At 39.9% G+C, this 15,220-nt stretch overlaps 1 protein-coding gene across 2 annotated transcripts in view; it reads left to right on the top strand.

Moving 5' to 3' along the window:
- NLK (nemo like kinase) overlaps positions 1 to 15,220 on the top strand; it is a 150,538-nt gene that overhangs the window by 126,653 nt on the left and 8,665 nt on the right. For both annotated transcript variants that reach the window (XR_002337277.1, XM_021067474.1), the window contains exons 6-8: positions 2,016 to 2,225; positions 5,590 to 5,691; positions 13,653 to 13,739. Coding sequence is in view for 1 of the 2 variants with exons in the window: in XM_021067474.1 (XP_020923133.1) it covers positions 2,016 to 2,225; positions 5,590 to 5,691; positions 13,653 to 13,739 (399 nt within the window). In the remaining variant the exon portion in view is untranslated. The remainder of the gene's footprint in view (positions 1 to 2,015; positions 2,226 to 5,589; positions 5,692 to 13,652; positions 13,740 to 15,220) is intronic.

Consider the following 15,220-nt stretch of genomic DNA (forward strand, 5'->3'; position numbering starts at 1 on the left):
TTGTAGTCAGGAATTCTTTGTCCTATCAGACCAAATCACCTTTATGACAACTTAAGCCAGTTTCTTCTTATTTCAGTTTCTGGTTGGAGAACCTCACAAAGCGTTTGTATAGAACTGTCATGCTTGATGCCATTAACTGGTTGCAGTCCATTTTCCAAATCATCTGTTATGGTATTGTAACTCCTGGCTACATGAATGAGTAACTAAAAGAAAATGTCATTTATGAATAAACAACATGGATATCAGAACAAATTGAAATTTTGCTGCTCCTTTAACTTAGCAGCCTGCTTTTAAAAGCCGGAGTAGAATACCCTCTACTGGTGCTAATTCTCTTCTCAAATGTAAAAATCCTAGAAAATGGTTATGATAAAACATTTTTTTTTAATTAGCATCCTTTCATATTTTGTTTCCTGTTAGGCACAAAACAGATGATTTTGCTGGAAATCACAATATCTTTTTGGTTATCCTATTATGTAAGCTTCATAGTTTCAGTTTAGCTTGTCTTCCAGTTAAATTACCAAGAATGATTCCAGATCCTTTTTTTTTTTAAACAAAGAACTTGCTTTATAAGGAAAACATTTTCTGTTGGGTGGATGGGTGTTTTTTTTTAAATATAAATATAAGGAAAATAAAGTGGATTTAAGCTCTTTCCTTTGGTTTTATTTTGTTTTAAAAGATGTGTTGAAAATTCATGGCCAAGTAATAGTTTTTAAATATTATGTGTTGTTTGAACACTGGCCTTTGGGAGGATTTGATAAACAACATACGCTTTTTTTCCTTTTTGGTATAGCTTTGCTGTGTAGTCTGAAAATTTACTTTCGTTTTTAAGTTTTAAAGATGTTGGCCTCATACTCACTTCCCCACATACAAACATGAATTCATTTGATGTTACCAGATACAGTAGATTCGAGATAAAAAGAGATTGCCAAAAATTAGGGGTAAAGTTTTTTTTTAAAGCAGTAGTTTTCAAATGTTGTTTAAGCTGCCAGAACCCCTTGTTCAAATAAAATATTACACTGGGACTTCAACTTAGAAAACAGATAGGAAATGTTATTTTGTCACTCATGTTGACTCAAAGTTAATCAGTGAGAACACTGGGGCTTAGATGGTCCTTTCTCTCTTATCTCATCCTCAGTACTTTCAGCTTTGGTTTTGGTTGCCCAATGTCAAGAAAATCTTAATTCCTGAAAGTAAGCAGAAGTTGCTGGTGGTGGCGCTGCTGCTCTCTACCAACAGCTCCGGATACTTTCCACTTAAACAGAAAGAACACAAAAAGGTTTATTCCCAGATCTGCATGTAAATTAACCAGTCTTTTTCATTTACTGTTATGAGTCCAACTTCTAGCATACTGTCTAAAACACACCAGGCGCTCAATTAATTGTTTATGACATGAAGAAATGAATGAACTTATCAGCATTGTGTTCTCCAGTGAGCTACACTTTGACATATTCACACATGTGAGTGTAAAGTAGTATTTTAAATAGGAGCACACGAAGTTGAGGTAAAATGTCCACAGAATTCCTGGAGCACCCCCCTCAGAACTGGACTCAGCCAGACTCCTATGAAATGGGGCTTTAAAGAAATTTTACTATATATATTCCAGGAAGACAGTGAACATAGTTAACTCAGAAGTCTTCAAGATATATCTTTTTTTTTCCTTGTCATATCTTCCTCCATAAGCCAGCCTTGAAAGTAAATTAGCTTGGTTTCTTCATTAAACCTAGAAGTACACTTTTAGCTGCTTTTTGTTTGTTTAGTTCATTAACAATTGGAAACATTTAAAATGAAAAAGATGTCTTTAGGATACATTATCTTATTTTTAGAAATGTGGAAGTTTGAGGCTTTTCTTTCCACTCATCCAAATGAGACAAAATCACATTCTACCTGTGTCCTTTAAAACTTTTCAAATTTCAAAGGGCTGTCAAGATTTTAATTTTTTTGTTATTTTGTTTTACTTTTCCATTTGCATATATGTTTGTCTGCTTGACAATATTTTGATAATCATTTCTGTTTAGATTTGTGATTTTGGATTGGCCAGAGTGGAAGAATTAGATGAATCCCGTCATATGACTCAGGAAGTTGTTACTCAGTATTATCGGGCTCCGGAAATCCTGATGGGCAGCCGTCATTACAGCAATGCTATTGACATCTGGTCTGTCGGGTGTATCTTTGCAGAACTACTAGGACGAAGAATACTGTTTCAGGCACAGAGTCCCATTCAGCAGGTATGATTTCACTTTAGGTTTTAGGAGCTTTCAATTCTATTTACTGATTTAAAGGAAAAACCTTCATGCCCACGTGTCTTGGGCTTATTCGTTGTACAGCCTAAATTGCTTTTAGCAAATTCAAATTCACTTAAAATTCAGAAAGTTATGTCTGAGAGATTGATTTTGCAACTTACAGCCTATTAGAGGGGATGTTGACTTTGTCAAAGGCACTGAGGCGTGGCAGCAGGGTCCGCTGTAACAGTTTGCACAGGTGTAATCTTCAGTTAGAGGGCCTCTGTTCTTTCTAACTGAATGGATCTGACATAAAAATGTATTTTGGTGACTTAATGTACTTACATTTCGTGCTTAGAATATAAATTTTGAGTGCTGACTTCTTTAAATTGAGCATTTAGAAACCTTTCTAACCTTTATTGGGCTAAAATATTTAAATATGGCAGAGAACATCAGCAGCTGATTAAAACATAGCTTTAGGAAACCATTCATGATACTTTAACTGTCTGCCTTTATAGCTAATTTGTTACTACTTCTATTTTTGGGGGAGATTTCCTAAGTATGCTTATTCATAAATTTTAACAATACTGTTTGCATGAGAGTAATGTAACAAGGAGTCAGGCTGTAGAATCAAATTAGTAAGTTCAAATCCTAGCTCTGCCACTTGCTCTGTATTAAATCTTGGGCAAATTAATCCGTTCTGAGGATTGTTGTGCAGATTAAATGAAGTAATAAAGCTGAAAATAAGACTACTGTCTAGTAAGCACTCAGTAAATGTTAGCAGTTATGATGGTGGTGAGCCAGGATGTGAGGGATACAGCAGTAAACATGACAAAGTTAGTTCCTGGCTTTGTGAAACTTTCACATGAGACAGAAAATGAATAAGCATGCAAATAAATACAATCCCAAGTAGTGGTAAGTTCTATGAAGAAAAAAATGAAACCAGGTTAGGGATGGAGAATAATAATGGAGCAGAGCAGTGCTAAAGGACTCAGGGGATGACATTTGAGGAGTGACCCAAGTGAAATGAGGGAGCAAGATTCCAGGAAGAAGTGTTCCAGGCAAAGGGGCACCAGCAAGTGATGGATGGAGGTGAGGCCGGGAGCACACCTGGATAAAAGAGCAACCCGCATAATAAAGGCAGGAACAAGTGTGGTGTTGGAGAGATGGCATGAGCTAGGAAGAGCACGTAGGAGATGAGGTCAGAGGGAAAAACACCTGGCCATGGTGACCTGATAAGTACTTTGGATTTTATTCTGTCCAAAGTGTGACAGAAAGCTGTATGAGGTTTTTCTTGGTTTTTTTTTTTTTTTTTTTTTTTTTTTTTTTTTTGTCTTTTTGCCATTTCTTGGGCCGCTCCTGCGGCATATGTAGGTTCCCAGGCTAGGGGTCTAATCGGAGCTGCAGCTACCAGCCTACACCAGAGCCACAGCAGCGCAGGATCCGAGCTGCGTCTGCAACCTACACCACAGCTCACAGCAGCGCCGGATCAGTAACCCACTGAGCAAGGGCAGGGATTGAACCTGCAACCTCATGGTTCCTGGTCGGATTCGTTAACCACTGCGCCACAACGGGAACTCCTGTATGAGGTTTTAAGCAAGGGAGTGTCACGATTTGATTAATCACAATTTTAAAGATCACTCTCAGTACTGTGTATCTTTTTAAATAACTCATGCACTTGACGAAAAATGGAATCATTTTCTGTATGTTCTTATCTACCAAGAATTGTTAACTGATACAATAGAAGCTATATGCTCTGATCAACACTTAAATTTATTTCTGTGCTGTACATTCAAAGTCATTTTTTTTTTTTTTTTTTTTTTTTAGTTTCCATCTTTTAAAATTGATCCTGGTGATTTAAAAAAAGTATCATATGTAATCTAATTTTTGATACTATTTGTTGACAGTATCCATTTTACTATTCAGTTTCTTTGGAAAGTAAAGTTTAACAGACTTAGCTGTATGTAAGACAGTCTGTCATATCTGGACAGATGTAGCTGCCATATAGAATCGCTTAAGTAAAAAGATATTATTCAAATCCTATATATTGAACAAGGATCTTGGGTTGCTGCTGAAAGAATGTCTAAGGCAAGTGTGAAGCAACTGGAACAGGATTCAGATATCTCATTTTCTAGAGAAATACATAGGTCTTGAATTTGCCAATCTGATGTAGCCACTAAAGGAGAACTCACATCTTTCTGTCATCAGTGTATTTTGGGGTGAGAAATCAAGATCTAAAATAGGAATAGAGTCTAACTTCTAAATGGAAATAGGTGTTTTCTTTAGCATTTCCTCTTTACTTTTGAGAAATAAATACCCTGTGTACTGTAATAGCAGTAGACTTCATAAAGATGTTACTCATCCATGGAACTAACCCATTTTAGACAACTCTCGCAGTATGTCCATTTGTTTTCATGAGCCAGTCATTCCCTTCTGCTCTTTTTAGAGGTCCAAGAGTACTGCCAGGACACTTTTCCCAAAAAGCTTTGTGTAGAGATCTTTAATTCTGTGCAAAAATAGCTACTTGAGTGTCTCCATTATCCTGGAGGGCAGTGATGCTGATGGCTACCCCATGGTTTAGTTAAGTGCAAAAAATAGTGCTTTATATTTGGCAGCCCCAGAATCAGGAAAAGCAGTATTCTCTGGGTAAAAATTTTCTTTCCTGGAGGAATCCAAATGAAATGTTATTGCTAATTGGGTTATGAAGTTAGAACAATGATAGCACTACAGAAAATTGTTAAGGTAGTTTGCTACCTACAAAGACTTCTTTGTGAGACCATTGTTACTGGTCTCTGTTGTTGTGGTGACTAATTAGATGTGGCCTTATGCAGTGTCATAGTTTTCTGAGTACCACAGTTTTCTCCAGCATAAGAGATTTCTAGCAAAACTAGAATGTAAAGGGTATTTTTTTTTTTTTTTTTTAGGCCACACCTATGGCATATGGAAGTTCCCAGGCTAGGGGGTTGAATCAGAGCTGCAGCTGCTGGCTTACACCGAAGCCACAGCAACACCAGGTCCAAGCGCATCTTTGACCTACACCACAGTTCACAGCAATGCTAGGTCCTTAACCCACTGAGCAAGGTCAGGGATTGAACCCTCATCCTCATGGATTCTAGTCAGGTTCATTATCACTGAGCCACAACAGGAACTCCCTGTTTTCTATACTTTTATCACATGGATTCATAGTAAACATTTCTTTTTTTTTTTTTTAATAGCCTAGAAAGTGAGAGTAGGGGCTTCTACCAATTAATCTGGAATTTGCCTTAAGGTTTTCCCCCCAAAATTTGGTCCTCATCTCTCAGGCTTTAAGGGTAATGAGAAGTTGTTTCCGTGCGCTTACCCTCCGTCTGTATTTCATGTTTCCTCGTAGTTGGATTTGATCACAGATCTCTTGGGCACACCATCGCTGGAAGCAATGAGGACGGCTTGTGAAGGCGCTAAGGCACACATACTCAGGGGTCCTCATAAACAGGTAAAAGCAGAGGGAGGGGCTCTGTATTTGGTAACCATCTGTTTGGGCAGAGCTTCCCGCCAACTGAATAATGAAGTGAGAATCTTTAAACAAAAACATTACTTGTAGGTTTTATTTATTTTTTGATGTTACGGCCATAAGTAAGAAAATGTTAAAATATTTGTCAAACCAAATTAAATATAGTGATTCCCAGTGCTGTAGAAGAAAGTAAATATTTTGTAGCCCCTTTGCTAATAAATGACCCCTGGCTTTTGTCTCCTGGTTTTTGATGTGTCTGGGGGAAGTTATTGGGGGTAGAGCTTTGACCTCAGTGCCACAACCTCATGCATGTATATCAAGGTATCCTTTCCGTATACTGAGCCAAAATACCTGGTATCTCTTATTCCAGCCAGAAAGGTGAAGCTGTTTCTGTTGCACTCTTGCCACAAACACAGAATCAGATGTGAATGTTGTTAGAAGTATGAAAGCATTGCCAGATTTGCACTGATCAGTATTACTTGCCACCAGCCAAGTCACTGCTGAGAAAGACAAAATGGTTATTACCTCCATCCTGTTGATTTAACAGCATTTTTTAGAAGCACTTTCCTAATCTCCCTTGGACAAAACAGCTTAATGATGTGAAGAGTAAGGGGAGTGCTTTTCTAGGATCAACAAACCAAAATAGACAAGAGAGGGTTTGAACAAGAAGACTTGGCAACGAACTCTCCTGGGCTTTGCCTTGCTTTCTTTTAAACTGGGCATTTAGATAATCTGCTTGATCATTAGATCTGGTCGATCTAATTTTTGGACCAAAGGACAGACCAAGTTTGACACTTCTCTCAAATCACCCACCAGCCAATTGGTCAAGGCCTTGCCTTTCCCTTGTCGTTCCCTCTCTGTGATTCTCATATGAGTCCAGAGTTTATATTTACACAGGCAAAAAGGGCATTGGGTCAAACGCGTTATCTTCTAAAACCAGCCCGAACCAGTAAGTGTAGATTTACTACTAGAGATGGAGGTGCTGGTGTTTATATAGCCCCCTGCTGGTCATATCCTTCTATTGCATTTAGTTTATACACATGAAATAACATGGGCCCTGACACCCGGAGAAGAGCACAGTAAAGCTCACCTAGAGGAAGGTTCTATATTAATAGAAGAAATGAACAAGATCTTTTATGTTCAATTTATTGGTCAGTATCGGGAATGCTAATTTATCAATACCTGGCACATGTACCTTCAAAGCAGATTTTTTTAAAAAATTCATTTGTATATGTGCAAATACTACGTGAGTACCTATAAAATAAAAATTTTACAAAGAGTTAGACATCCTTAGCTACCCCTCACATGCCATCCTAGTGTCTTTTGGTTTAATTTGAGAATATCTTTCCAGACATTTTTCTATGTATTTATTTACATACATTCATATAGACAGAAACATATGTTCTATTTGTTGGAACCTTTTAAAAAATATAAATATACATACACAGAAGGAGACCCTAATTGGCTGTCTTCTTAAGGTCACAGATTACTGCCTCAATATACTTAATGTTGGTTGATTGACATATATACTTCCATGTGGTATATCACTCAGGACTCTTTCTAGTTTAAGTTAAAACTGACTTAAGCATGAAGTTCCCTGGTGGCCTAGCAGTTAAGAACTCATTGTTATTGCCATGACTCAGGTTCAGTCCCTGGCCCAGGAACTTCTGCATGCCACAGACACATCTAAGGAAAAAAAGGGGGGGGGGACCCAAAACCTGACTTAAGCAAAAAAGGAACTTACTGGCTCTTATCACTGAAAAGTCTTGAGCTACCACTGACTTCAGGCTCTGCCAGATTCAGGTAGTCACGTGATGTTTTGTGCCAGGAATCTGACTCTCTTATGTTCTGTTTCCCTGTGTATTGGCTTCATTTTCAGACCAGCTTTCCCCCATGTGTTTTGCAAAAATGGAACTAGCAGTCTAAGCCTATATTGTATTAGCATATCAATCCTTCAGGAAAGAGCTTTCCCAAATAGATCCAGAAAAATATCTTGAAGCCTTCTGATTCAGTTAGGAATGTGTTTTGTTATGAGTCGTAGAAAACCTTGCTTATAATAGCTTAAAGAAATAGAAGTTTATTTTTTCCTCATATCATGAAGACCCAGAGGTAGGCAGTCTGATGGTGGCATAGCACCTCAATTACGGCATGGAAGATCTAATTTTTTTCCTTCCTTTCTGCTCTGCCATCTTTAGAATGTTGATCATACTCTCTTGCTTATTGCTTCGTGGTCACAAAATGGCTTGTCCAGAAATCATATCCATATTCAAAGCAGGAAAATGAGGAATGAGGGAGCACTAGCAGTATCTATTCCCTTTATCAGGAAAGCAAAAGTTTTCCTAGAAGCCTGCCTACCAGACCTCTACTTGTATGTCATTATCCAGAACTGTGTGATAATGTGGCCTCCCAGATGCAAGACAGGCTTTAAAAATGTGTCTCTTCTATCCCATATAATAAAAGTAGATAAAGGATAAAGGACTTGGGGGTCTTGGTAGGTTAGCCATTCCATTGGCTGTTCCCAACCTGTTTTAGGCCATGTTTCCATCCTGGAACTAGTAATATATCATCTGATTGGCCAAGCCTGGGTCAGGTGCCCATTCTTAGAGCTGGGAGATTGAAATCAAGCCCAGCCAAACCTCTTGATTTGAGAGCTAGAAAGGGAATGTTTCCCTAAAGGTCAGGAAATGATGGGCAGACAAAAAAACTGTATGGTTTTTGGTTTTTTTTTTGTCTTTTCTAGGGCTTCTCCTGCGGCATATGGAGGATCCTGGGCTAGGGTCTAATTGGAGCTGTAGCCACCAGCCTACACCACAGCCACAGCAACACTGGATCCGAGCCGAGTCTGCAACCTACACCATAGCTCACGGCAGCACCGGATCCTTAACCCACTGAGCAAGGCCAGGGATCGAATCCGCAACCTCATGGTTCCTAGTCGGATTCGTTAACCATTGCGCCACGACGGGAACTCCTTTTTTAATTTGTCTCTTTTCTGCAACTCAAAATCTTGGATGAAGGGAATCTTAGCTGCCATGGCCCGGGTGTCTATTAAGACAGATACCTGTTGAGGCATGGCCCTGTTAATAAAATTGAAAAGTCTATTTTCAGCCCTTAGTTGCTTTGTTCATCTTTTATAAGATGTAGATCTTCATTTTTACTTAACTATTCTCAGCTAGTTGTGTCAGAAATAGGTAAAATACTTTCACTGAGGTAGAAATAGTCTTGTCTCCTAACAGAGACCTTATCTTACAGTTAAGAGAATCAGAGTATGCTACAGAGTTCATTCAATTCAAACTTCTTGGAACTGTCCTACACTTTGGTGGGAGCATAAATTGGTACAACCACTATGGAAAACAGTATAGAGTTTCCTCAGAAAACTAAATATAGAACTACCATATGATCCAGCAATCCCACTCTTGGGCATATATCCAGACAAAACTATAATTCAAAAAGATACATACATCTGCATGTTCATATCAGCCCTATTCACAATGGCCAAGACATGCAAACAACCTAAATGTCCATCGACAGATGAATGGATGAAGAAAATGTGTACATATATACAGTGGAATACTGCTCGGCCATAAAAACAAAATAATGCCATTTGCAGCAACATGGATGCAACCAGAGATTATCATACTAAGGAAAGTAGGTCAGAAAGAGAAAAACAAATAACATGATAGAACTTAAATGCAGAATCTAAAATATGGCACAAATGAACAGAAACAGACTCAGACGTAGCAACAGACTTGTGGGCACCAAGGGGAAGGGGGAGGGAGTGGGATGGACTAGGAGTTGCAAACTCCATGCAAACTGTTACAGTTAGAATGGATAGGAGTTCCCGTCGTGGCGCAGTGGTTAACGAATCCGACTAGGAACCATGAGGTTGCGGGTTCGGTCCCTGCCCTTGCTCAGTGGGTAAATGATCCGGCGTTGCCGTGAGCTGTGGTGTAGGTTGCAGACGTGGCTCGGATCCCGTGTTGCTGTGGCTCTGGCGTAGGCCGGTGGCTACAGCTCCAATTCAACCCCTAGCCTGGGAACCTCCATATGCCGCGGGAGCGGCCCAAGAAATAGCAACAACAACAACAACAACAAAAAGACAAAAAGACAAAAAAAAAAAAAAAAAAAAAAAAAAAAAAAGAATGGATAAGCAGTGAGGTCCTACTGTATAGCACAGGGAATTATATCCAATCTCCTGGGATAGACCATGATGGAAGATAATATAAGAAAGGAAATGTATTTTTATGTATGACTGGGTCACTTTGCTGTATGGCAGAAATTGGCACAATATTATAAGTCAACTATATTCTAATAAAAAATTAAAAACAAACTTCTTTTCAGATGGAGGTTTCATTTGTATTAACCCCAGAGTGCTTGCTCTAATGCACTGCACATGGTGCAACTCAATTCACTCTGCAGGCACAATTGTGGTGTCTCTCCTGCCAGGTGAAAACTGTTAGGAACAGCTAACAGGCCTTGCTTAACCTGGCCTCCTCTGCTGCAGTGACCACACTCTGCAGTTGGCTCATGATGACTGTGGCACGCCATCTAGGGACTCTCACCCAGGTCCGGAAGCTCATCCTTGCTTCGTTTCACTGGCAATTAATCATAGTCATTAACAGAGCACTCTTTATAACCCTTCCTGTCCTCGTGATTCAGCACTGGCACCCACTCACTCCTACGTTGTCTAAATGACTTATAAACTTGCAGAACAAACAGAAAATGGATGGGTATATTTTAATGAGAGAACTAATGTGTGTGAGTGTTAGGGGAATTGGCAAAAACTTTTTTCCAAATGAGATATTTAGAGCATATTCCTAAGCATTCTATTTTTTTCTCTTATTCAAATTGATTCTCTTATACTTGATGAGAAATATTATAAACTTCTCTAGATTCTTGTACCCTGAACCCAAGTGGGTTGGTAAATTAGAGGGGAAGAAATGGAATTAGAAATGCACCATATCGGAGTTCCCGCTGGGGCAGAGCAGGATCGGCGGCATCTCTGCAGTCAGGACGCAGGTTCAATCCCTAGCCCAGTGCAGTGGGTTAAGGATCGAGCATTGCTGCAGCTGCAGCATCGGTTGTGACTACAGCTTGGATCTGGTTCCTGGCCAGACAACTCCATATGCTGTGGGGTGGCCAAAAATGGGGAGTGGGGGGAAGCAGCATTTCTAGTGTTACATCTTTCCTGTGGAGCCATTACTAATGGTTATCATTCTGGAGAGGTACTGTGTAACTAACTCTTCTTTTTCTCTATGCCTTTTTGTGTGTGTGTCCTTTTTTTAGGGCTGCACCTGCGGCATATGGAAGTTCTCAGCTAGGTGTTGAATCAGAGCTGCAGCTGTTGGCCTACACCACAGCTCATGGCAACGGCAGATCCTTAACCCAGTGAGCGAGGCCAGGGATTGAACCCTCATCCTCATGGATACTAGTTGGGTTTGTAACCAATAAGCCACGATGGAAATGCCTCTTTGTGCCTCCTTTTAACATGCATATTAAAACGGAAAAGGAACAAGCATAAAAATGTTTAGGCTGAAAGGAAGCTTAAGTCTAATGTATTTGTTGGGGTGTACTTCCGTAAAGAATAAAATTGGGGGTAAATTTTAAAAGTTTTGGGTAGCCTTAAACATCCATTCTAGATTTTCACAAACCCCTCATCCCATTTCCAGTCGTCCTTAAGTCATGCAGTTTGCCTTCTAATTTGTTTCCTATTCTCTATTCAACAGCCTCTGGAACTACTTGTTTATGTGTTTTCCTTGCCCAGAGAGATGTTACTCGTCTTTGTTGTCCCAGCAGCCAGCCCAGGGCCTGCATTTGGATGATTAGCAATGATGTTGGTAGGTAGGCAGGTCCGTACTGGTGCAGTCTAAGAGGTGAGAAAGCCAAAGTTCACATGACTCATCTGAGTCTAGGGGTGGCAAGGCTAGAATTTGAAACCACGTCCTCTAGTACTCATTCCAGTATTCTCTTCCCTGTGCTATCACCTGCCTCCACCACAAACATGGGATAAGGGCTAGATTCACTTTGAGAGTGGAAAGAAAAGAATTGCCTATGGAGAGACATTTTAGTCTGTAAAAATGGGCCTGAATTTGGCTGCCAAGCTGCACAAGCCAGTGAAAAAGAGGGCAGCAATTCACAAGAATCAGAATCTTTCAAGAATATCTCATTGCTTCATTTTACACAGTAAAAAATTCTTAGGGGTTCCCACTACGGCACAGTGGGTTGAAAATCTGACTGCCATGACCCGGGTCACTGCGGAGGTATGGGTTTGATCCTGGCCCAGTGCAGTGGGTTAAAGGATCCAGTGTAGGTCACAGCTGTGGACTGGATTCAGTCCCTGGACCGGGGAACGTCTATATGTGTGGGTACAGCCATTAGGAAAAAGAATTCTCGGGAGTTCCCGTTGTGGTGCAGTGGAAGTGAATCCAGCTAGCAATCATGAGGTTTAGGGTTCTATCCCTGGCCTCACTCAGGGCGTTAAGCATCTGGGGTTGCTGTGAGCTGTGGTGTAGGTCACAGACACTGCTCAGATCCCGAGTTGCTGTGGCTGTGGTGTAGGCTGGCAGCTGTAGCTCTGATTGGGTCCCTAGCCTGAACCTCCATATGCCGCATGTGCAGCCCTAAAAAGCAAAAAAAAAAAAAAAAAAAAAAAAAAAAAATTCTCAGGGAAGATGTATGTACATTAAAGTTGTAAGTTAAAACCTCTTCCCCATTCTTCACAATCCCCCCTCCCTCATCTTAATGCAAATAATTTTCAGAGCTGCCATAGACTTACATATGTTTAAGAAAACATGTAAATACACCAAGGAGTAGTAAGTTGGTCTACAAGTATTAGAATGCCAACTATATATAAACTCTGTGCACATACTGCTTTTTATCTGAATAATCCCATCATGTAGCATACAATTTTAGAACTAAAGTAGACTTCAGAGATCGAGTCCAGCCTTCTCATTTTACACCTAAGGATCATGAAATTCAGACTTATTGACGTATCTAATTAGTTAACTAGAATCCCCCCATCTCCTCTTGTTTCCTAACGCTGCTGTCCTGAAGAAAACATGTGTAAGGTGAATAATTACCTTCTGATAATTGTGTCTTGTTGGGTGTTCCTGTATGGCTTAGCTGAGGGAAGGAGGCGTGCAGCTCTGCCTCCTTTTTACATCTGTATGTAAAATACTTGATGTTGGTAGTTATCATAGGATTCTGAAGCTGTGGATTGAGATATGGCACCTTTTAGTGTTACTTGTGTGAGACAGAGTAGTGATGCTTTTCACCTGCTCTGTCCCCGACTTTCCAAGCAGCGACATAGAAGCCTTACACGCTCGGCAGCTTCTGTGGTCCTTAGAGCCATCCCCCTGCCTCAGTGCCAGAGGATTAGATAAGTGCATGTGGATATGCTGGCCACTTACAATTATTGCGTAGTCAGCCCTAAAGGTACTACAGGTGGAACCAGCAAAAGCTGTGTCATACTTTCTTAGATTCTGTAAATTCCTGAGTGTTCTAAAGCTCCTTTCGTGTTTCAGCAACTTTACGTTAATGTTGCCATAAGACATAGAATTTACATGCTTAACATTGCACGTGGCTAAGGTTTTAAATCTTTTTTTTTTTCCTCCCATCCCTAGGCACATTTGGTCTCCCATCTTGCCAAAGCGTGCACAATATAAGGCTAACAGGAGTTCTATCTTTACAGGATTAGCTTTCATTTTTCATAGGCTCTTTCGTGCTCTGATACAGTGGATAATCATGCAATATAAAATATGCCACTGAACGTCAATGGTGGTGGTTGCTTTTGAAGACTGGTTATGAGGGGAACACTCATTGCCTTTGAGTTGAGACTCAGGTGCCCACGTCTTTTGAGCTGGGTACTTACCTTTGTCGTAAATTGGCTGTATTCCATGTCTACTTACACACAGACTCACCTATTTGAATTCTGTATTTTTTCACAGCCATCTCTTCCTGTACTTTATACCCTGTCCAGCCAGGCTACACATGAAGCTGTTCATCTCCTTTGCAGGATGTTGGTCTTTGATCCAGTAAGTAGTATTTGCTTTTATATTTTTGTAATGAATTAAATCTGTGTGTTTTCTAAGAAAAACAGCCTGGCTTTGAATAAGAGGACAATGTAAATGACGTGTCGAAAGATCAACTTCATCTCCCAGTTCTGTGTGTGTCATGCTCCCCCATCACACAGAAGTTTGATTATTAACATATTGGAGTCGAGGGGAGGGGGATAAGGAATTGTACCATCCTTATTTATTCTCAGTATTTGTAAAAGGAGCTTGACACCAAGTTAAATTAGGGAAAAAACATTTAACATTATTTGAAAAAATCTGCCCATTGTATTGCATAAGGAAATGTTTACTCTGGGTTGTTGAGATGATAGTTTTTCCAAATGCCATTTCTAGAAATTTGACTCTTCTGGGGTAAAGTTCAGTTCTTCATTTATTCATTCAAAGAATATTTTTTATTCACCTTTGTACCAATAACTATTGTCAAGGAAGGCTAAGAAACTGAAGCATTTAGAAAATTTTACTTGCTGAGAGTACTTGGAAGTCACCAAATACAAAACACAATAGGTATTTAAAGAGGAAAAATACCCACAGAATTATGTTATTCAGTTTACATTGGTTTTTTCATGATAAGAAAACAGCAACTCTCTCACGTGATTATTTAATCCACAAAGGTCAGAATGATCTTCAGATGTCAGCATAACAAAGATGGGGTGAAAAAAATTGTTAGGGAGTCCAGGTTTGTGGGAGACAGTCAAGGTTCTATTATTTGTGGGACCAGAACCAATCAGAGAGATCAAGTTATTTTTATTCCATCTCAGGGTACAAAATGGATTTTTGGTTGGTTGGTTGGTATTTGCGTTTGTTTCCTTTCGTTTGTTTACTTTGGCGTGTGAGGTGTTTGGTGATGTGGGAAGCAGGACAAAGTGGCAGTTCTCGTTCCCACAGTCCCTCCTCGTGGTCACGTTCCTGCCATTATAGACAGTTTGAGCCACATAACTTGTTGAATGAGCCAGTGATTTAGTGTCATTAGTGTGATACTTTATTTGGCTGGTTTATCTACATAGCTAATGGCAATGTGGATTAGTGCATAAAGACCTCTTGCATGGTTAACAAAACTAGAGGCACATGAACTTCAGGTTGCAAAAGTAATTTCTGTCTACCCATAGAGTTCTAAAGGCCCAGAGATTAAAATTTATTTTTATGTGTCAGAAATGGTATTCTCTATTAGTTCTATTTAGATTAGGAACCAAGAACTGTGTGTGATTCACCTGTACCACTTTTCTTTCTTTTTTTTTTTTTTTTTTTGGTCTCTTTGCCTTTTCTAGGGCTGCACTCACAGCATATGGAGGTTCCCAGGCTAGGGGACTAATCGGAGCTGTAGCCGCCCGCCTACACCAGAGCCACAGAAACACAGGACCTGAGCCGAGTCTGCAACCTACACCACAGCTCACAGCAACGCCATATCCTTAACCCACTGAGCGAGGCCAGGAATGGAACCTGCA

Source organism: Sus scrofa, chromosome 12, assembly GCF_000003025.6.
Source record: "Sus scrofa isolate TJ Tabasco breed Duroc chromosome 12, Sscrofa11.1, whole genome shotgun sequence".
Taxonomy (NCBI): domain Eukaryota; kingdom Metazoa; phylum Chordata; class Mammalia; order Artiodactyla; family Suidae; genus Sus; species Sus scrofa.